Below are 23,848 nucleotides of genomic sequence, written 5' to 3'. Positions count from 1 at the left end.
ATCCAGAAAATAAGCAATGAAGCATTAAATGGGACAGGGGATTATCAATAGTTAGGCGCACAGACTCTAGAGCCAGACTGTAGGTTTGAATCTCAGTTCCATCTTTCACTCAGTACATAAATTATTTGCATAAATTACCTCGACTTCTCTATGCCTCCATTTTCTTATATGTGAAATGGGAAAAACAACGATGCCCATCTCATAAGGTTTGGAGGAGGATTAATGAGTTAACATTCATGAAGTACTTAGACCAGTGCATGGCACATAAGGAAATTCTACATAGGAGTTGCAGTTGTTGCTTTTGTTGTTGTTTTTATTGAGCTATAGCAGCTATGGCAGATTGAAAACAGCTAAGAGATTTTAGAGGTTTCAGAGATTATTTGGATGTTGAGGTTTTAGAGATTTTAAAGGTTTTAGGGATTATTTGGAGGACCAGGAAAAAGAATAACTATAAGAAAGAAAATATCAAAATCAACAAATAACTATGAACAAGAGACACTCTATGGGGGGTGGGGGGCGTGGAAAGGAGGGCTTGGGGTCAAAATAAGGGGGTTGTAATTGTATGGGGAATATAAAAATAAAATTTAAATTAAAAAAAATAAAATGTGGAAAAAAAAAGAAGCAGTAGTAAGAAAGAAAGAAAAGTTTAGGTTGACTTCTACATTTGTTTAGGCAACTGAGTAGAAACTCTTTCCATTTACTAAAGTAGGGAATAAAGGACAAAAAGCAGATTTGATGGAAATGATACTGATGGGATTTTTGCCATGCTGAGTTTGCAATATGTGTGGTTAATACCCAGGGAGCAGACTAAAATGGATCTGAGGGCCTCCCTGGTGGTGCAAGGGGTTAAGATGCAACCTGTGAAGTTGTCTGCAGCCTGTGCAGCATGAGTTCAATCCGAGCCTGCCAGAGAGCAACCCACATGGTGCAGCAGACCTCTCCTGACTCACCCGCTGCTCCCCTCAGCAGTATACTTCCGTCGATCTGCCTATTCTGTTTCTCACTCTGTCTCTGGTGAATCCTGTCACCCCCTGCACCTCTGGTCTATACCCAGTTCTTGCATGCATAAATAAATAAGTCATTTTTTAAAAAAATAGATCTGAAATTCAGAAAAAGGTCTGATCTATAGAGAGAGACTTGGACCAGAAGTAGCGGTCGAGGTCTTAAGTTTGGATGAGCTCATCGCAGGGAAGTGAACAGAGTAAGAAAGCAAACCTCTTTCCTTACCATGTGTCTTCCCTCCATCTACATTGAACTTCTTGCGATTCCTTGAAAACTTCATGGTCTATTTCATCTATGGCTTAAAAAATACTCTTCCTCCTTTTCTGTATTTCAAGACTCAATTCAAATGTGCACTCGCTCTCATACCTCCCGTAAAGTTTAGAAGCTCTCATAATATTCTGTGATTACGATTACCATAGTACTTATCACATGCTATTGGAACTGTCCGTTTACTGATACGTCTATTCTGCTAGCCTCAGTTCTCCAAGAACAGAGACTTCCATCTTATTCATCTTTTGTGTTCTCAGCAATATATGACATAAAGACTCAATTAAAAGTTTACAGAATAATGAAGTATAGCCAGGGCAATAGCTACCCTCTGCATACCTAGGACTGCTTCCTATACACAGCTCTAACAGCAGCCTCATCAATAGATAAGCTACACCTCTTCTTACTGTAGGCAAGAATATCTGTTTCGAAAGTCTTGGTCAACTACAGACATAGCTGCTTTCCTCATTTAGTGTCTACTCTGACTGTCAGGCAAATCTATGAAAGCTTTCCTGTCACACACACACACACACACACACACACACTCACACACACATACACACTCACATGTCCTGCCTGCCCAGACCTGTGATGCTTGGGCACGTTGGTCTTTGCATATTCTCCCATGCATTTTCCCCTCCCATCTCTCAACTCTGAACTGATAAACACACTCCCTTCCTATTTGTTTAGGGGCATAGACCAAACCCACCTCACAAAGCTCAGAGAAGAAAGCAATCAATCACTGCATACTACCCCAACTAAGAACCCGTCCACCCTGTCAGTGTGCCTTCATTAACCACTCCCAAAGCCCCAGGGGAGCCTCACGTCATGGCCTGATATATGGATTCGATGCCATAGCGCATAGCAAATTCATCCACAATTTCTTGGGCCGTCTCATCAAAGTACACCTTCCATGCATCATCTCCTCGAGCCTCAGGGATCAGGACTCCTCCACTGCCCTGAATGTCTGTGAGGTAATGGAAAAGGTTCTGCCAGAGACAGGACAAAGGCAACAATTAAATATATATTAAAAGCAAAACCAAAATGTGATCATAAATTCCAGGAGACTGTGATTAGGGTTTCGTAGCAAATCTGCCCTGGAAGACATTACTCAGTTTCTCCTGGTGCCCCAGTAGGCTGTGCGCATATCAGTGAAGAGACAGAGGCTGTCCGTACTTGGGCTGTCCAGGGTAGTACAATGAGCCATGAACAAAACAGAAAAACAGGACCTGGCTCAGCCATTTAGCAACCTAACTCATTACAAAGGACCAGCCCTCCCATCTACCAAAGGTTGGCTCACCTCATGGAGACACGTATACTGCACGTGATATGGGGCTACTTTCTCTTCCCCCTTGATTTCCACACTGATTTGTAGTCGTATCGCCCCTGAGACAGCTGATTTGTCTGTCCTCTTTTCTAGGAAAAAAAGAAATCTGGAGATTGACACCAATGCAAGAATAGATAGCTGTAGACAGTCCCCATTTGGCTTAACCTGAGGAGAAGGAAGTGCTGACCCAAGAGTGAAGTCATTCCAGTTACCATGTAGTCCACAAACACCCCAGGACTGGCTAGGGAGGACAACAGGAGTATCTGAGGGAGTACACCTAAACACATTAGCTTTCAGAAACCTGGAGAGGGTCCAGTGAAAGTGAATTTCAGTCACCTTCACTCATTTGTCCCCTATTGCTACCTATGGTTGGTTCTCTGCAGGTAAAGCAGGCTCTGTGTAGAAGTATGCTTTGGCACTGAGTACAGTTTTCTCCAGGTTCCTCATTTCATCTCTCCCTTCCCAGCAACTTTCTCTGGTCCAGTTTCCTCACCCAAATTGTACCAAACGTCCATCTCGCCGCTTAGTGTCCGAACCTCGATGATGGTTTGACCAAGGAAATCATCGGACTCTCGTTTTAGCCGCTGCTTTACTCTCGATTTGATGTCATCATCCTCATCCCATACACGTACCTTAATGCGGTCAGAAGAGTTGTGGCATTCGCTATGAGAGAATGAGACAGGTTCTATTAGGGATAGGCCCAGAAGCCCTGATTCCTGTCACTTTCAATTTCCCCCCAAAGTCCCATCAACTGCACTAGAGGCCCTGCAGAGGAAGAGAAGGAGTCAGAGAACAGTGGTGCTAAAGTTCCAAAGTGAGTCAGACTATCTCCATTCCTTAGCCTGGGCGGCTCCAGTTGTAATCTATTTATTCTTTTCTTCCCTGAGAGGAATGAGAGTAATTAGGGACAATTCTGATTTTCTATGTAACAAGCGATTATCAGCAACACCAACAGGAAAACAGTTTGGACAGATGCCACAGAGTCCTAGTATACAATTGCTAAGTCTCCTCTTCAGAGTCTTATGAAGTCAGTAAACGTGCTAATGTTCATGGCATGTCTGTCAGGTGCTATCTGCTTAGCTTTCTACCTAACCTCACATCTACATAAGGGTGTGCTTAGTGAACTTCTATCATTTTAAAATCCCATTTGTCATTTCCTCTATGGTGTTTGCTTTGGAGACGGGTGCTTGCCCATGTACCCACAGCACGAGGGCATGTTCTCCTTACCCAGCAATTGCTTCTGGGGTTCTAGTGCCTCACCTAAATTTGTACTCAGCAAACTGTGCTGCTCCTTTCCTTAATGTTCTCAAAATATCTTTGCACATCCCATTAAAATAATTTAGTGGAGCCTCCCTGGTGGCGCAGGCAGTTGAGCGCCGCGCTGTGAAGCTGTCCACAGCCTCTGCAGTATGGGTTCAATCCCGGCCGACCGGCGAGAATCTCCTATCTCGCCCGCTGCTCCCCTCAGCAGTGTATTTCATCAGTCTGCCTGTTCTGTTTCCTGCTCTGTCTCTGGTGAATCCTCTCACCCTCCTGTGCATCTGGCCTATATCCCAATTCTTGTATAAATAAATAAATCTTAAATAAATAAATAAATAAAATAATTTAGTGTTACTATTGGTCTACTGAAAAATAATAGACAAATCAACAGTGACTTTCTTAAAGTCAGGGATTATCTTTTACATTTCAAGATATACAATATTATGTATTATATAGACACAATATAAAAGCTTAATAAACTGTTCACTAAATGGGTAAAAGTGGGAAAAACTGGCACACAGGGCTAATTATTTAGAACTAATCAAAAGAAGACTTCAGGGAGGGGGGAGAAAAAAGAATGAAGGGGGTTCAGTGAACTACAGTGGAGAACTAGGGGTATCCTGGTGGTGGGTTAGAAACATACATCTAAAGGTGTGTGATCCTATACCTCTGAATCATATATAGTATTGTAAACTGATGTTACCGCAATTTAAAAAAAAAAAAAAAACCTGTAAAGAATAAAAGAAAAAAGTTCTCAAATTCTCAGACAAACAGCTGTTCTCCCCAGCAACTCTTGCCTCTGGTTGGAGACTGTTTTACTATGCCCCAATCCCCTTCCACATGAGTTGTGCAAGGAGCCAACAGAAGGTCTCAAGATAGCCAGCTGCTTAGCTAGCCCTAGATCTTAGGTTTGACAAAGTATCTGAATTCTCTAGGCTCTAAATTCCCTAAGTTCTAGGCTAGCATTTGCTTTTTTTTCAACAACCATTCATTCCTTCCTATAAAATAGTCTGTAAGAGAGACAACAGAAAAGGGAGGCAGGTGGAGACTGAGTCAGAGCCCTGAAGAGAAATGGAAATAACTTCAGACCCAAGATTTCTATATTCAAGCCAGAATTATCCAGTTGCAGGACAGAGACATCCCTTCCCCACTTCCTAGAAGAACCTAACCCTTTCTAGGCATGATGTCAGGGCTGAGAGGTAGACAATAGAATAGTCAGGTTCTGGTTCTTCATTGGGCAGTAGTAAAATCTTTTCAACAATTAAAAAAAAAGTTTTTTTTTTTAAATTTATATATATTTTACATCATTTGTTAAGACATGGTTTGGGTAAAGTAACCCATTTACAAAGTCCATGAAAAGAAATGGCTGCTGCCTAATTAAAGCATTTGAGAAATAAGTTTTTCCACTGCCTTAGACCCTTCCCTCTTACTGTCCTAGCCCACAATAAGAAGATTTAATGCTGCACCCAAAATACACATATTTCCAAGACAAAGCCTTCTATAACTTACAAATGGAATTTCTCCTCCCAGATAGGATTCAGGTTCCCAAAGATGGTCTTGGTACGCTTCTTGGTTTTACCCACTTGCACAGTCACATAAGGATCACTGGATCCTGTCTTGTCCTTTGCTTGGAGGCCTTGAGCACACATCACTGCAACCCAAACATACACAGAAGATGACTTCGGAGTATATTCCAGAAATCAGAAGTCCTCCATAACACATTGTTTTTCATCTTAGAGCAGTCTCTTTTTGTACCAGAACTTTAACCTTCTCATGTCTCCACATCTATCTTTAGTCCTGAGCTATCAGCCTTTCCCTCAAAACCTACTTCAAGAATTCCACCTCCTCACTGGTGCCAGAATTGACCACTTACTCCTACACTGGTCCTTATTCCCTCTGATATATGCACATTTCTACCACATCCACCAGATAGAAAACCACTGGTTAACTATTCCTTGACCTCCTGCCTCCCCCTTTCCATCACCACCGGCTCTTGTAACATCAGAATGTTAACCATATCTATATTTTCAGATTGTTACCAAATCCCGTATTAGCATACTTATTGTTTGCAGGCACCAGACTTGGTCTCCCAGTAACCCCCTGCATCTGGGTCTAGGAGAGGGGGGGTGATGAACAATGAGGGCCTCCCTCTTGCCCTCAGTCCTATCTTCCTTCTTCCCAGCCCCCTGCTCCCTTGTGCTCAGGTGGTTTCTTCCCCTTGCGTCTCACCCTAGCCTAAGCCTTCCTGGCCCCTTCAACTTTGACCTGCTTACCAGTGATGGTAATCTTGGCAGACCATTTAGAGGTACCATCCAGCACACTCTGTTTCACTGTTTTCATCTGCTGCACATGGGCAACTTTGCTCACAGTGAAGACATCCCGGATAACTTCAAAGATCTCTGGCTTATTCCTCTCTCGGATCTTCATGCGGTCCTTCATGGCCATGATTATGTTCTGGGTCCGATCCTCAGCTCCATGCTTAGAGCTCTTTTCTGCAGCCCCTGAAGGATGGTCAGAGACAAAAACCAGGGTTGACCAATGGGCTACCTACCAACACCAAGGGTCAGGCTGAGGATTGGAGTCTGGGAGAGGTGACTGAACTGTGTGAGAGAAGCTTAAGAAGATTGTGATATCTCTGGTAAAAGTTAATCACTGTAAGGCCTGCTGGAGTTAAATGTTTAGCCAGTAGAGTTAAAAATACAACTCAGGGGCTCCCTGGTGGCCCAGTGGGTTGAGCGCAGCGCTGTGAAGATGTCCACAGGCTCTGCAGCACAGGTTCGATCCCGGCCAGCCAGCGAGAATCTCACATGGCACAGCAGATCTCTCCTGTCTCTCCCACTGCTCCCCTCAGCAGTGTATTTCAGTCGGTCTACCTGTTCTGTTCCCTACTCTGTCTCTGGTGAATCCTCTTGCCCCCTGCACCTCTGGCCTGTACCCCAGCTCTTGTATAAAAATAAATAAATCTTTAAAAAAAAAATACAACTCAGATGGTAGCAAAAACTCAGTAATTGGTATGGATGTTTATTATACTATTATCTTTACTTAGATAGATATTGAAATTTTCATCAAAAAAACCCCCCAAAAATGTAGCTCAGTCTACAGTTTTCTGGCTTTGTCTTTCTTCCATGCAGACAGTGCTCAGAGCTACTCACCAAGTCTAAGGTGAAAATATCACCAATAGGCATATCTCAGTTATCAAGCAAGACTGGTGTGTGGGCATGACAACTCCACCAATCTTACCCAACTGCCAACCCATGATACAGATCCCAGATTTCATCATGGCACATAGTTGGGCTCTACCCAACAGCTTCAGTGCCTTTAATATCAGGAAATAATGTGTGTGTTATATGACAAGAAAAGTATGGCCTTTGGTATAAACAGACCTGGGTTCAAATCCTGACTCTATCACTCTTAGCTGAGTAAATGGGTTTCTTCTAGGAATAGAAAATGGCACTTATCAGACCAGTTAAAAAAAATTATAAATTAAAAACAAAATTAACAGGCAACTATTAATCAGAGACACTCTGCTGGGGAGGGGGGAGGGAAAGGGATCAAAACAGGGGAGGGAATGTGTTCTTACACAAGGGACTATGGTGATGGTGCATGGGTGAATTGGTGATGGGAATTTTGCGGGACTACATCTGAAAGGAGAAAGCATGCATTGTATGAAAAGGAAGAATGATAAAATAAAATACATACTAAATTTAAAAAAAGAAAATGGCACTTACCTCTTAAGATTGTAATAAGCATTATCTTTGATATTATGTATAGCCCAATGTCTGGCACCTAGCTGACACTCAATAAACGGTCCCTGTTATTGTTACCACCTTCATTATTATCTTGGCAGGGTCAAGGGCCATGTTCACAAGCCATGGTCCCTGCCAGCTCACCTTAGAAGCTAACAGGCTTTCTCTGCTGCCCTAAGGCTCCTACCCCTCTAGTATATTTTATCAACCAGGCTTCTCAAAGCTGGGGTCCTTTATTGGCGCTGCAGACTGGTTCCTTCCTCTCTTTAGTTTTCAAAGGTTTAAGTCTTTATGACAAAACATGGAGCAAAAATAAAGGCCAACATCTGCATTCCAACCTTAGGAAAATTGGAAGCAGGTTTTCTGTCCAAGGATACCCAAAGAAAGGCAATTCATCGCACTCCATACATCACAGAAGACACAAGCAGAAGGCATTTTCTGATAATGAAAAATGACCCAGGCTGCAGCCTACTTCTGTTTAGCATATCCCATGCAATGCTCCTTCCTTGGTCTGGGGCCCCCAGAAGGTCCTGGAGGGAAAGATGGACACTCTAGACACAGAGCAGCATTTCAGGTTTTCAGCAGTTTATGCAGTCAGCTGGGTTGCTAGTTCTCAGCAATTAAGCTAAGGGCCTGCAGGCACCTACCCTTGTCATCCCCTCATGATGGGCTTGGGTAAAGTCATTACCATCACTTGTCTGCAGACAATCTTTTCAGAGCCCCATGTCTTCTGCTAACTGTTCTACCTGTCTCTTCATGTGTGCCATAATCATGCCACTCACACCAATGTAGGGCTCATTCAAGAAGGATATTTAAAATAAACAATTCCTCAAGGCCTCTCCCTGGTTCCCTTTAATGTCACATATTGTTCCTTGGGATAATGAAGTGCTTGTGGGTATACAAGAAACCTTCCTTTCTCCCATCACAATCCTGTAGATGGCCTGGCCTTGAGTAGCACAGGCAGTACTACAGGAGGAGAAAATACTCTTTCACATCCCTCACCACTGCTTTTCCTGAGGTCCAGCTACACAGGCACAAGTCCAGCAGAAAGGGAGCAGAGATAAGAACACCTAACATTAACATCTTTGACAGAAACCTCTTGCTTTTCTTTCTTCTATTCTCCCTTCTGTGGTAGCAGCACAGGTCATATATTTAGCAAGGCCCTGGAAGTCTGGCACACTCTCCTCCTGAACTGTTGCTTGATTCATGTGAAACTTCGATCCTTGGCACTATTACCTAAAAACTCCATCTATAAGCAATGATTAAATGTGCCTTACCTGGATCCTGGGGTCCAGACCTCAAAAGGTTGCTCTGTGAGGCCTGGAACTTCACAGAACTCTTTTTCACTAGTTTTTGTCCCTGATTAAATATGCTGTAGTAAGTGCAGCCTCTGGGATCACTGAATCTTAGAAGAGATTCTACCTGAACAGAGGGCAGAATTTTTCCTAAGGGTGCTTGAAAGAGTGCTTTAAGACCTATTATTTGGAAGGGCAATGGTCCTTGACTCAGTGCCCTACTTTCTCCAAGAAACAAAGAACTTCAGAATCAGTCAGACTACAGTCCAATCATGCTAGCTCTCTTCAGTCAGACTAATTTGGAGAGGCCTGATGCTCCTGCTTCCCACCCCATCCCACAGGACCACTTACGCTGTAAGCAGTCGGCATTGAGCAGGTCCTGGCACTTCTCATGACACTTGACTCCACATTCGCTGCAGCGCATGCCCTGCCGGGCAATGCCCCAGAGAAGGCCTTCACACTCATAGCAGTAGGTTGGGGTGGTGGCTGTCCAAACCTCAAAGTTGTGGGGTGTGGTGCACGAGATGGGGTAGATTAAGGCCTGAAGGGTTTTCTTATACACATGGGATTTCTGAAAGACACGTAATCCCCCCATCATCCACCAGTGACTTTAGGATTCTGCTGGGACTGACAGAAGCAGGACTCTGGTTTTTCTTCTGAAAGTGGAGAAGATGCTCTAGCCTGGCCCAGCCCAACCTCCAGCATGGCAGAAGGAGGTTCCCAATGTATTGTGTTCCTGGTCATCCATGATGTCTGACCTGAACACCGTGTCTGAGCTTTGTCCCAGCATTCAGGCTTTCTCATGGCACTAAAGTCCACCATAAAATGCTGAATGCAGTAGCCACTTACTCCAGCATGAAACTCAGCCTTACCCCTGGTCTGGACCCTTGCATTTCCCAATGTGAAAATCTGACACCAGATGTTATGTTTTGTTAATGATGCCTAACATTCTTGAATTCCAATTTAGTATGACTATAGAGATGACTGCCAAGCCCAGGTCAGTGGATTCATGAAGCCCCTTGGTTCACTTACCAACTCTTCATCCTTGAGAGAGGTACGTGTAGCCATTGCAGAAGTAATTCCTGCTTTCCGGGACTGGACCAGTGACTGTGAGAGAAGACCTGGTGTCAACCTTGGCTACCACCACAGGCTGGCAAAATGCTGGGGAGGGAGTTTCAGTGACCAAGCTTCTTTACTATAACTTACTACCTTCTCTCTATTTTTACTGTCACTGACAAAGATTACCCATGGGTAGTTCCAGGTTAAGTGTCCCTGGTTAAGATCCAAAACCCAAGGCCCTCAAGGAAATTGCTCTGACAATGTAAGAATAACACTTATCTCACGGTACCTATAATCCAAAGAGTTCTCTTTAATACACAATTTTTAGGTATCCTATCCCACAGAAATTCCTTCTTTATTGGAAGGCAAAGGAAAATAAAAAGATTAGAATTATAGTAGGAAACAGGTCATTAACAACATAGACACACAACCTTACCAGTCACATTCAAGAACCATCTCTGAAAACATGAGTCCATGCTATCATCTTACTCCTTATACCACCCCATGTCCACACAATCCCAGGTGGCTATAGATGTTAACAGATCAAATGAGCAGGGAGTGTGGCAAATGAAAGGATCAATAAAGTCATAGTCAAATCAAGCAGGGCAGGGGGTTAGAAGTCTGAGAGCTGGGACATCCCTGCTAGCCAGACTCTTAGGTAGAGGACCCCTGCATATTTTACTTAAAGCTCAAGTTCTGGAGCAACCTCTGGGGAGGCATATGATTTCTCTAAGGCAGTGGACAGACAGAAGTCATAATATCAGCTAAGCAGGAGGAAGAGCTGGGAGGCGCCCAGGTGGTTTGGGATGTAGACTCTGAAAGGATGGAAAGAAGGCTCTGGAGACACTCACCATTGCCTGCACAGAGGAAGCAGAGAAAGGAACAAAAAAATGTTAAAGCCCCTACAAGGGCATGAAAATGTTCAGAGACAAAGGTTCTAATCCCCAGAGTCAAAAGTAGGGAACACACCCCAACCCTTCCAGCCCCAGGTTTCTACCCATGCTACTGAATGCTATCTTTAACCCAGACAGCCAGCTAGGGCCCAAGGTCTAGATCTCCTATTCTAAGGAGTGATGCCAGAAAATGAAATATAGGCAAGGTTTAAAAACTTTGGAAAGCAATTAATAAATTAATAAAATATTATCCAATTAGCTAAGCAAAGAAAAGATGGTGAACAAGGAGGGAGCAGAAGATGAGAAAAAGTAGGAAAAAAATGAAGGGAAAAGAGCAGAGGGAAGATGATAAAAGAAAGTCGTGAAGGAAAACAGATGGCATCCAACCAACACAATGAGGAGCTGGTAGGAGAAGAGGTGCATTAGAAAGGGTAGAAAGAAAAAAGAGAAGATAAACAAAGAGCAGGAAAGGAAGAAATGACCAAGAGGAAAAAGGCAAAGGATATTTTCTTTAGCCAACTAAGGAGGGAAATTGGGGGGGGGGGGAGAGCAGAAAATGGAGGAGAAATGGGAAAAGGGGAAAAAAAAATTGGGCCAAATAAGAAGAAAAAAAGAAGATAACAGGAGTGTAAAAAGGTAATAAAAAAAAAGAGTTTAATTCTTACTTGTAGCCTTATCTCCTCTAGTAATCTTTTAATCTCCTGCCTTTCTTTTCTTTCCTTTCTTAAGGTCTCAATTTCATTCTTCTGTTCAGTGATTATTTGTCTCAAAAAATTTTCTTCCTTTTCGTTTTCTTTCTGCTTTTTAATCAGGATGATTATTAATTCTCTATCTGGTAGGCCAAGAAGTTCTTCCATGTCACTGTTGAGCTCTGGTGACTGTCTTTCTTTTTGTGGTGTGTCCTCCTGTGGGCTTGCTTGGTTATTCATATTTTTTCTTCTCCCTGTTGTTTGCTTTCTAATTAGTACTATGCGTTGAGACATCGTGCCACGGTGTTGGCGGGTGTCTCTTTGGAGTGCTCCTTTAGGGGTGTCGGAAACTGCTTACCAGACTGAGACCAGCACTGGTAGGCCAAAACTCCACCAGGGTGTTGATGCTGTGTTGCTGGGCATTGTCCCTTACAGTTCCCTCCCTCTGTATTTACTCAGTTTCAACAGGGAATCAGCTAATTGGTGATTTTGTTCTGGTCACGAGGTGGCACCAGAGACCTGTACTTGCTGACCTGTGCTTTTCCCAGTGGTTCTCTGAGAAACAGAGGTGAGGCGGAGGGGAGCACCTCAACACAGGGGCTCTTATTCAAGCTGGGTGCTGTGTCTGCCCCGTGTTCACCCAGTGGTGTGCCCGCAGCTATATGGATTCTGCACCCTGAATTCTGCACTCTGGGTCTCAGTTCCAGGGCTATCAGATCCAAAATGCTGAACGTCGCCCTGTGCAATGCCGGCTGCTATGGCGCATCCCATGCCCCGGATCTTGCGCCTGGCTCTCAGTTACAGAATGGGGTCTTGCCCCACGCCTTATTTCCCTCCTTAACCCAGTTTGTGTGGCCCACCCTCTCTCAGAGCCTGAGGGTGTTTTTGGGATCTCCGGTTTCCAACTATCAGGATGTTGTTTTTTTTCTGGTCACTAGGTGGTGCCAGAGATCTTTCCTAGTGTCCTTCCAAAACTTTTTTTCCGATGGGCCTGGGGAACAGGGTGGGAGTGGCGTGGAGCGCCTCAACGGCGTGGGGGTGCTGTGTCTGCCCGGTGCCCCACCATCATCAGGATCCCACGCCCTGAATTTCGTGCCCAGGGTCTCAGTTCCGAAGCCCTCAGATCCAGGACGCAGGCTGTAGCCCAGTTCAGTGTTTGCAGAAATGGCGCCTTTTGCACCCACTCCCATGTCCGGGCACCTGGTTTCTGATTACTCAGTGAGGGACATTCATCTCAATGAGGGCTCCTGCATGTCTCTCCGCAAACCTAGGTCACAGGTGTGGGGACCTGGGCAGCCGTGACCCGTGTATGTTTTTCGAGCACGCCACTCTTCCACACAAGCTTACCAGCTGGCCTTGGGCTATTTGTAGGTCTCAGCAGAGTCCTTATATTCCTCTAATGGCGTCTGAAGCCATTCGCTCACCTCCGTGGCGATTCCCGCTCAGTTCTCCACAGTTCTTGTTCACGGGATGTGGTGCCTGAAATAGTTCCTTTCTACTCACTGTCCCACTTGATCTGTAGTTTGTTCTTGTTGGTTTGTTTTTTTTTTTTCCTTTCCCTTTTCCTGTTGATCAGAGAGTGCCGACTTTGTGGGTGGGGGAGGGTAGCAGGGTTCTGATCTTTCCTCTTTTCTCCATCCTCTTTTATGGCAACTTTCCTTTTCAGGCAGTTTGCCAGAGTCGTCCATTTATCTTTCATGTCCCAGTTCTCGCAGGGACCTGCCACTTTCCCTCCCTATTAACTCTTTTTTTACGGGAGGACTTACTCACAGTGTTTCCCTGTCGCCATGTTGATCTCTCTCTGCCTTATATGTAGCCTTAGAACTCAGGGACTCTGGGAGAACTTGGACCCTATTTCAGGGCTCCCATCCCCACACCCAAAAGACTATAGGAAATTCCTTGATCTGATCCTTGGATACCTCAAATGAGAGCTTCCGGTCATCCAGGAGGTCCCAAGAACAGCTTTAATTCCTAACCCTGTTTCAACTCAATTCCACAAATTTTAATCATTACCTTTCAGTATCAGACACTGAGTTAAGGTTAGGGGTACTGAGATAGTCAGGAAAGCCTATATCTTGGGAAACTTTGATTTGACCTCAAAGACAGAGCCGTATAAGTCATGCTTATCCACACACTAAGCACAATGATCAAGGTCAGAGCTAGAGGCAATTTTCATTCCATGTCATCGAAGACTGTAGAAATACCCTGAAGAACTTGAAATTAAAAAAAAAAAAAAAAAAAAAAAATGACCCTGAAGCCCAGTTGTTAGGGCACAAGCTACAAATGTTTCAGTTAGGAGCCTGAACTAATGAAAAATTTGGGGTTCTGATGAGTAAGTAAGGTAGAACAAGGCCCCATTCAAGCCATCAATAACTCTCAATGAGGCTTTAAATTACTGTCAGGCCAATATATGTCACTAAATGGATCACTACCAGTCCTGATAGTTTGGCCAAGGCTCAGTGTAGGATACCCAAAGGCTACAGCCTATACCTGCATAAGAATCTCAACTTACCAGATCACTGACAAGTGGCAGTGGCTTCTTTCTGCGTAGATCTGGCATGCTGTCGATGCCATAGAGACCTCCAGCTGGCCTGAGAGAAGAAAATATATCAAGACCTTCAGTCCTGCTTGAATTGAGAGCAGTTTCAGTATTCCATTCTCCATTATTTTTGCTCTCCCTCTCCCCAAAGGAAGATAAATTGGCCTTTATCATGTCCTTGAGAAGGGTAAGGAAGGCAAAAAGTAAGAAAAATAATGCAATGGGATGATGAGCATAGAATCCACTCTAAGACTCTTCTATGGTTTTTAGTCAAGGCCTAAGAGCTCTATTATCCCATGGTGACAGTTGAAGGCACTTCAGTTTATTTGATGAATCTTGTGCTCCACAAGGCAAGGTGGGCTAGGTAGTTAAGGGGATCCTCCCCACACTCAGGCCAAAGGCACTGTTCCCCAAAGATAAGTATTTTACAATCACTAGCAAACAAGGTAAAGTTCTATAAAGGACTGCTCTAGAAACAATTGGTGCCACAATTTTGTAACTAATTCTAAAGACTACAATATGTACTACTTAAGTCAAGAAGTTTTTGTGCCATAAATAAACTTTTGACAAAAGAATAAAGGGTAGTTCATTTATGTGATTAAGTCCTGATTTTAAAAAGACAATTCACAAGGAACAGAAGATATAAAAATGTAGTAGTTAACTTGATGATCAGATCATTTGTCTTTCCTGGACACAAGGGAGAGGAGGCAGTCACTGAGAGTTCTGAAGTCAGAAGCCTTTTGGAGAACAAGGAAAGAAGAAAGATCCTCAGAAATAATTGGCAGTATATGTGGGGGGATTGAGGGGGAAGAACAAACTCTTTTCTTTCTTAAGAACAGTCAGTCAGTCACAGGCAGCAGATGAGCAACAGAAAATGACTCTCTGGTACAATCACATGGGTCTGAAACTCCCAGACAAGAAGCACAGACAGAACACACAGCTCATAAGGGATGTTACTTATGTCTTAACTCGAGTGGAATGGAATAAGTAGGTGACTCACAACAGCTAAAGCAGGATGGAGTCCAGGGAGTAATGGAATGAGCCACACCATCAACAATGGAATGGAAAGAAACTGTCCCCAAATACAGATATTTTTCCAGTTTCCTCATTCTTCCACCTAAAGGGTACATCATCACTATGATGTAAGGTATCAGAAATTCTAGAGGCAAGGATAGAGGAATCCCAAAGCTCTCTCCCAAGCTCCAGGGGAACCGCTTGCAAAATTCTCCCTTATGCCTCTGAGAAATCAGTCTGCATAGTTCTCTCCTCTGCCCCAGAGAGCCAAACAAACTACAGTGAAGTAGTGTGAAGTAGAGTGAAACCTCTTCTTTCCCCAGGATCCAGCTTACAAAGCTGTCTTCCTGATCCCAGGGGAAAAGTGAAAATGTACAAAATCTGCAGAAAACTTGCAGGGTATCACTTACCCTTCTGGGAGCCACTGAGACAGAGTGGGGTCACCATCATCTGGAAGCTTCAAAAAGAGATAGAAAAAAGTTAGACCCTGGGAAAGAGAGGAGATTGCCTGTAAATCAGGTGGTGAGCAATAAAGGAGACACTCAGAGCAGTATAGGAACATTTCCCATGTGGTGGCATAGCCAACTTATGTCACAGACAATACCCTGACCAGCCAGAGCAACAACAGGATACTGAAATAAGCAGCACCCCCTCTCCTTTTCCCACTGACTAGGAATGATATAAGGCCAAGCTCATCGAGAACCAAGGGTTTAGGCCTTCTTGGAGTATGAGAACTGCCATAACTCATATTCCCCCTCACAAGACCCATTAGTACACTGAACTGCAATCCAAAGCCAGGAGGAAGAACCACTTATCTCATCTTGTGACTTGACTTTGCTTGGGTTCCTTCAATCCCTGACTCAATGGTACTAGATACACTTTACATTCGAGAAGCTCTCAAATATATATATACATATATTTGTTTTTTGTATACTATATATATATAGTATACAAAAAACAAGAGAATCAATGGCTAATTAAACATTTAGATTATCATTCTGGTGAATTTCATGAATCCTACAATGCGAAGTTGAAAATTGTGGCACCAAATAATTCGAGGGAACAATTTGAAAACACTTTTTAAAGATTTGTTTTTTCATATATATATACACACAAAATGACCAAAGTAAATCCTTAATCAGTGTGCAGAGAAAGTTCCAAAGTTACCAGGGCTCTCCTGAGAGCCAATGGTGCAATACTATTTAAGCTCAAGAGAATTAGTGCAAGCAGGTTTGGAGCTTCCTGCCCCAATTTGTTCCCCACCACCCACAACAACTTCTCTGCTTCCTGAGATCTGGGTTCCAGCTAATTATCCCAAAGCAAATGGGAGACAGAGTTGTTTAGCTTTGGACAAAGTGTGGAGTTTGGGGAGAGCTAAAGGTGGGAGAAGTTATAAACAGAATGAGGCAAGACAACAGAAAAGGAAGAGATAGGACAAGCCAATGGTGATGGTAGTTAAAAAAAAAAAAAGTGGGCCTCCCGGGTGGCACAGCGGTTGAGTGCTGGGTTGTGAAGCTGCCCGCAGCCTCTGCAGCACCGGTTCGATCCCCAGCCACCAGGCAAGGGTCCCTCCCATATGGCGTGCAGACCTCTCCTGCCGCCCACTGCTCCCCTCAGCAGTGTACTTCGTCAATCTGCCTGTTCTGATCTCTGCTCTGGCTCTGGTGAATTCTCTCACCCTCCCGCACCTCTGACTGTACCCAGTGCTTGTATAAATAAATAAACAAATCTTAAAAAAAAAAAAAAAAGTAGAAATTACTGTGGGTCAGCAGTAGGCTCAAGATAAACTTTGCATTTAAGGCCCTTCTCAGTAAGACTTTAGGTTTCTGTGTTTTTCTCAAAGCTATCTACCTGCTGCCCACAGCCCTTCCTGATCCCATTTCACTTCATCTGCCTCCTGCCGTGGTTCTCTGGGTGGGATGATACTGGTAAAGGGAGCCAAGGGTGGCAGAATGAAATCTAAGGTTGCTTGTGATGGGTAGCCCATCCCTATATTCCCAGATCCCACTATTTAGAACTCATCTTCCTCTTGGGAACAGTCATATACCGAACAAATTTTAATTTCCTTCCCAGAATGAAATACTTGCCAGAAACCACTGGGTTTAAGGAAACAAAGTCACAAGACATCTTTGGGAGCCAGGGTTCCTAGGTTCAGGTCATACACATTTTCTGTTCTTAGAGAGGACAATGGGTCTGCAGAAATCTGCAGACACAGAGCATGCACACGAAGGTCACTGAAGGAAGGCCAGAGGAGTGAGAGGAGGGCTAGACAAAGTACCTACAAGAAGTAGATACATCCATACACAGCACATACAACTTGTGCCTGAGAGAAACACAAGGTAAGCATGGATCCTGCACATAGATCTATAGATCATGTGTACACACCCATTTGGGGAGGATTCAGTTTTCACTAGAGCCTGAATCAAAGGCAAAGAAAAGCTGCAGTGACTTCAAGAACCAGTGCTTGCAGGCACAGAGCACTGGTAGACTATGCATTCACATGGCATGGGGGAACCGCATCACAGGTCTATAGGAGCCTGTACTCACAGAAAGGCCAGGAAGCCTGCTCAGGAGCACCAAGTACATTTACACTTAGGGCCCCAGGCAAGAGGCACAAAATGCCTACAGCAATTCCTGCTCTCAAATACAAAGTGTGCATGCATGCTGGGCTCAGCGAGGGTTTACAGCATATGCCAGTCTGCAGCAACAAGTAGAAAATGGACACACACTGTGCAAAGTAGAAGAGGAGAGCAATCAGTGTCCAGGGAAGTCAAACTGAATACAACTATAAGCATACATGCTACATTAAATGTGCACTATGCCAGCACAGATAGTCTCACACTGTGCTCCAGGGATTTCTGCAGGAGCACATACAAGCATGGAGCATGCATACAAATTGCTTTCAGAAAAACAGACTATCTGTATGAGCCAAAGCTCAGAGGCACAGATCATGCACACACATACACACATGCGCGCGCGCACACACACACACACACACACACACCGTGCTAAGGAGGAAGGGTGGAGAATAGACAACAAAAAGGGCCCAAAAGGCCAGAAGCACAACCTGAAGGGTTCCTCGCTTTCCTTCTGCAAGGAGAGAAAGAGCAGGGAGGGGGGGAAAAAGGCAGAGAGATTAGTAGACTGAGTCCTAGAGCAGGAAACCCAAAGAAAATGCAACTAAACTTTAAGAGACAAGGAAGCAAGGGAGATGTCCTCTGAACAACTGGCAGTTTACAGAGCCCAACTCCCATAATCCTTACCTCCTTCATTTGCTGGCCTGTGTTTTTAATCTGGAACATCCCAGAAACTACTCAAACTAAAGGACAAATCTATGTGGGGATTCCAGTTGTCCTTTTCCCCTTTGCAAAGTGGCCGCATGCAGAGTCAGGGTCATAAGAGCAAGTTTGTTACCAAGGGCCACTCCAACAGGCTAGCCAAATTGACTAAGCACAGCGTTCCTTTTCCAGAAACTGCAGGGGGTTACTATAGATCTGGGATAACTCTTCAAACTGCAAATATTGGTGGTTAGGTCTTCTCCATTTTGTACCGCAAGCTTGGCCATGTTGTTTGCCCAGTTAGTCCTAGTCTGTTTTCCCAGAGTTTAAATTACATTAACTGGATTAAGGCTTGAAGTTAAGACCAGGGCCAGGAAGCTCAATGGCTATAGACAATGGGGCATAAACAGGCCACTGCCCTAACTGAAGTCACCATGATCTAGACAATAAAATTACAACTACAGTTCCAGGCCTGATTACCTATCAAATTCAGGAAACACTGCAAAGCAAGCCACAGTAGAGAAAGAATATAGTCCAGATTTACCTTTTCTATTCTTCAGAGTCTACATTGCCTTCTACACCACACATGGACAGGTGCACAGCTTTCCTTCTCTAAGGAAACACCAACCATTTGGACTCAGTAGCTCCCCTCCACTTTCTTTTCTCTCCACTTTAAATATCCAATGATATTACACAAGTAGAAGAAAGAATCACAGAAACTAATTCATAAGTTCCCATTTTTTCACACTATTTCTGATGACCTAATGGGTCATCTGACCTGAACTACAAAAGAGAACTCTTTCCCAAAAGTGCAGCTATAGGAAAGTAGATGAGGTAAAAAAGATACTTCCTGGAATGACATGTCTCTTCCACATCTACACTTCACTTCCCCCAGAACACAGTTCCCTTAGAAAAAAAATTGGACAAGGGATACTTTAATCGATCCTGTGACTGAAACTGAAAAATATTTTTCTCCTTCTCTACTATAATAAATACACTGTACACATCATATCAAAGTTACTTCAATCTTGTACTTCTAGTCTTCCCAGAGGGCTCCATAATGGCTAAAGTATAAAATCCAATTTGTTGACAATCCATCAAGGCGCTCCATGATATGGCCTCTTGCATCTACTGGGTAGGCTCGGTCTTATTCTTAAGACTTAGATCAAACATTAAAGCCTTTGTAAAAATTTCATTATCTGCCTTCCTCTCAAAAGCAGAATTAGGTGCTTTTTTACCATGTGCTCATGGCACCCACATTTCTATGTTGGTATGTTGCTTCTGCTGTTTCACTGTAACTGTACACTGTGAACTTCTTGAAATCATATGTTTTTTACCTGTCCAGCTGAAGGTTTAAGCATATTTCCTAGCATTTGTATGTAGTAAAAGGAAGCTGCAACTTTCAGGACTTAGAAAACAATGATTTTTCTAAGAAAATGTCTCTCCTCCATCACTCAGTAACACCATTTTCCAGACCCCACAGAACTGCTGTACTAGTTCTTCAATTTGTTCCATGCACTGGGCAACATAAAAACGCCTTTACTAGTTAAGAATCACTTTTTGTGCTTCCAAGTTTCCTAAAACACCTCAGAATTTTCCCACTCAGATTTAGTTTTTCAGTTTATATGTCTACAGAACATCTGCTTTGCAGAAAAATTTCTGACCCCTAAGAATGACCTCATTCTTTCAGATTGCCCTACAGAGAAGTGACATAGCGCCTCACTGTTAAAACAATCTTAACTCCCTTGTACCTAGGAATAAAAAGATTTAAGGCACTCAGCTTATTCGAGCGTGCATTTCCTTATCTGTAATAAGCAGGTCATTATAAAGATTCATTTTCAACACTTACTGAGAATCTACTATATACTTGGCACTGCTCATGTTGCAGCAGTGATGAAATAAACTCCTTGACCTTAAGAAGCTTCTATTCTAGTAGAAGAAGCAGACAATTAATAATCATGAAGATTATGCTAGTAGGTAACACTAAGTGAACACATTATATCTAGCATGCTATTTGAGTAAGCTCATTTATTTCTCACAACTCTAAGTAAACAAAATTATTATCTCCACTTTTTTGTTGATTAACCTGAAAATCGGTGAGGTTGGAAAACCTGCCTGAAGTCACAGCAAGTGGCAAAGCCAAAATTCAAAATAAGCATTCTGGTTCTATAATCTGTAGCTATATATACAATATACCATGTGTGATAAGGACTCTGATAAAAAAAAATTCAGGTAAAAGAACATGATGTCTTCCTGCAGGGGAGGAGGAGGGAGAGGAATCAGAGGGCGAGAGGGAGGAGCACAGGGGACTAAGGGGATGGTACACAGGTGAATTGGTGAAGGAAATTCTATGGAGACTACACCTGAGGGGGAGGGAGAAGCAAACATTATTTAAAAATGAACAATGATGTAAAATATATATAAATTTTAAAAATAAATAAAAGAAACTGTGAAAAAAAAAAGAACATGATGTCTGTGATTGGTATTAAAGTTGCTATTAAAATTTTATGAAAGGCTGTCAGGGAGGGCTAATTGATAAAGTGACCTGAAGGAAATGAATAAACTATTCATAGATTTAAGGAAAAAAAAAATTAGAACATACAGCAAGCACAAAGCTTGATATGAAACCACAATTAATGTGGAGGAAGAGCAAGGTCATGACAGAGCACCACTTCAAGTTGGCCTCTACAGGGCCTTATGAGCACTTTGGCTTTCATTCTGAATGAGACAGAAAATCACTGGAAGGCCTTAAGCAGAGAACTGATTATAACCTAACACATGTTTTATAAGGACTACTCTGAATGCAGTGGGGAAAACAAACTATAAGAGGAACAAAGGCAGAAGCAAAAAATCAGTTGTGATTACTGTAATCATCTAAACAAGAGAAAACAGCGACTTCAACAAGAATGATAGTGATGAAGGTAGACAGTGGTTAAGAGTCAGGATATTTTTAAAATTTGAGCAAGCAGAATTTACTTGTTGATTGCATGTGGTTGTAAGAGAAAAGGAGAACTCGAGAGACTCAATGGATTTGGGCCTTAGAAGCTGCAAGAATGGAGTTGCCACGTACTGGTAAGGAAGACTATAGGAAAGTAGATTTGGCAGGGACTTGGAAGTGAGAAGTATTAGAAGTTTGGTTGTGGTTATGTCAAATCTGAAATGCCTATTTATATTAAAATGGAGATGTTAAGTAGATGTGGAATCTAGTATTCATGGAAGATGTCTGGAGTAGAGATATAAATCTGGAGATGTTTATGTAACTCATGAGATTGAAAGAGATTACCTATGAAGTGAGTATGAATAAAAAGAAGTCAGGCTTGAATCCTGGGATAATACAAGGCTGGGAACATGAGAGAAAGCAGCAAAGATGACTGAGAATGGGATGATTTATAATGCTGGGGGAAAATACCGGATGGTCTCACTCATAGCATGAATTTAGAAAACCTGAATAAGAGACCAGGAAAAAGACTAATCAATACAAAGTAAAAATCAAAATCAATAAGCAACTATAAACCAGAGACACACTAGGGGTAGGGGGAGGAAAGGGCGGGGAAAGGAAGGACTAGAGTCAAAATAAGGGGGGAGGTGCAATTGTATGGGGAATATAACCAAAATGAAAATGCATACATTGTGCAAAGATGAAAAAAGATGTAAGAATTACATAAAATAAAATATGTAAATAAAAAATAATAATGCTGGGGGAGAACCAAGACACAGAGGTAATCTGGTAGCCAAGTGAAGAAACTGTTTCAAAGGAAGGCATTTAAGTGTAAGGATAGACTTGAGATCAATGGAATAGAATTTAGAGTCCAGAAATAAATCTTTACATTTACAATGAGTTGATTTTTGACAGAGGGCTAAGACCATCCAATAATTTTTTCCAACTAGATATCCATATGCACAAGCATGAAATTAGTCTTCTACCTCATGGTCTTATTAAATCTCATGCCATATACAAAAATTAACTCAATATGGATCATATAGCTAAAGGTAATATAAAATATTTAGAAAAACATACATGAGTAAATTTTTGTGACCTTAGATTAGACAACTTCTTCTTAGTTATGAAATCAAAAGTACAATTCACTCAAGAAAAAAATAGAGAGGACATCCTTGTCTTGTTCCTAATTGTTCTTAAAGGAAAGGCCTTCAGTTTTTCGCCATTCAGAATAATATGGCAGTGGGTTTGTCATACATGGCTTTTATTGTGTTAAGGTATTTTCCTTCTATGCCAAGAATTTCAAGGGCCTTCATCATAAATGGATGTTGAACTTTGTTGAATGCTTTCTCAGCATCTATTGATATGATCCTATGGCTTTTATTTTTCATTTTGTTGATGTGTTGAATTACACTGATTGATTTTCATATGTTGAACCATCCTTGTGCCCCTGGGATGAATCCCACTTGATCGTGGTGTATTATCCCTTTGATGCATTGTTGGATTCTGTTGGCAAGGATTTTGTTGAGGATTTTTGCAGCAGTGTTCATTAGGGAGATTGGCCTGTAATTTTCTTTTTTGTGTGCTGTCCTTGTTTGGTTTTGGTATTAGTGTTGGCGAGGATGTGGTGAAAAAGGAACACTCCTATATTGCTGGTGGGAGTGCAAATTAGTCCAACCACTATGGAAAGCTGTCTGGAGGTTCCTCAGTCTACGAAAAATGGAGCTACCATATGACTTGGCAATTCCACTACTAGGGATTTACCCAAAGGACACAAAAACATTGATTCAAAAGAACACCTGTACACCTGTGTTTACTGCAGCACTATTTACAATAGGTAAAACCTGGAAACAACCCAAATGCCCAAAAACAGATGACTGGATCAAGAAGATGTGGTATATATACACAATGGAATATTATTCAGCAATCAAAAACGATAAACTCATGCCATTCGCAGCAACGTGAATGGAGCTCAGTGAAATAAGCCAGAAGGAATTATGCTCAGTGAAATAAGCCAGAAGGAAAAAGAAAAGTATCAGATGGTTTCACTTAAGCAGGAATATAGGGGAACCAAATAATAACAAATTTTTTTTGTAAAAAAATAATAACAGTACAAAACACAACAAAGCAAAAACGGACAATTATAAATCAGAGACATACTGCAGGGGAGGAGGAGGGAGACGGATCAGAGGGAGGGAGGGAGGAGCACAGGGGACTGAGGTGATGATGCACAGGTGCACTGGTGAAGGAAACTCTATGGGGATGACACCTGAGGGGGTGGGGGGAAGCAAATATTGTTTAAAAGTAAACAATGATGTAAAAAATAAAAAAAAAAATTTAAAAAAATAGATAAGTTGAATTTCACCAAAAATGTAAATTTTTGTGATCTACTTTATATCTAAAATTATGGCTAGTACAAAGACAAACAAATAAAACAAAAGTAACAAGTATTGGCGAGGATATGGAGAACTGGAACCTTTGTGGGCTGTTGGTGCATATGTAAAATGGTACAGCCATTGTGGAAAATGATATGGTATTTCC

General features: G+C 42.5%; 1 protein-coding gene across 8 annotated transcripts in view; it reads right to left on the bottom strand.

Annotated features, from left to right (window-relative positions):
- The window catches only part of UNC13B (unc-13 homolog B), a 208,664-nt gene that overhangs the window by 20,171 nt on the left and 164,645 nt on the right, over positions 1–23,848 (bottom strand). For all 8 annotated transcript variants that reach the window (XM_054689551.1, XM_054689553.1, XM_037494598.2 and 5 more), the window contains 9 exons: positions 15,502–15,548; positions 14,051–14,129; positions 9,930–10,004; positions 9,249–9,468; positions 6,130–6,357; positions 5,366–5,507; positions 3,090–3,259; positions 2,570–2,685; positions 2,095–2,258 (listed from right to left, as the gene is read on the bottom strand). In XM_054689551.1, coding sequence (XP_054545526.1) covers positions 2,095–2,258; positions 2,570–2,685; positions 3,090–3,259; positions 5,366–5,507; positions 6,130–6,357; positions 9,249–9,468; positions 9,930–10,004; positions 14,051–14,129; positions 15,502–15,548 — 1,241 coding nt within the window. The remainder of the gene's footprint in view (positions 1–2,094; positions 2,259–2,569; positions 2,686–3,089; positions 3,260–5,365; positions 5,508–6,129; positions 6,358–9,248; positions 9,469–9,929; positions 10,005–14,050; positions 14,130–15,501; positions 15,549–23,848) is intronic.

The sequence above is a fragment of the Talpa occidentalis genome, unplaced genomic scaffold, assembly GCF_014898055.3.
Source record: "Talpa occidentalis isolate TD23 unplaced genomic scaffold, MPIMG_talOcc4v2.1 talOcc4.7, whole genome shotgun sequence".
NCBI lineage: Eukaryota > Metazoa > Chordata > Mammalia > Eulipotyphla > Talpidae > Talpa > Talpa occidentalis.
The sequence above is the reverse complement of the archived record's forward strand: the minus strand, read 5'-3'. Positions and strand labels throughout refer to the sequence as shown.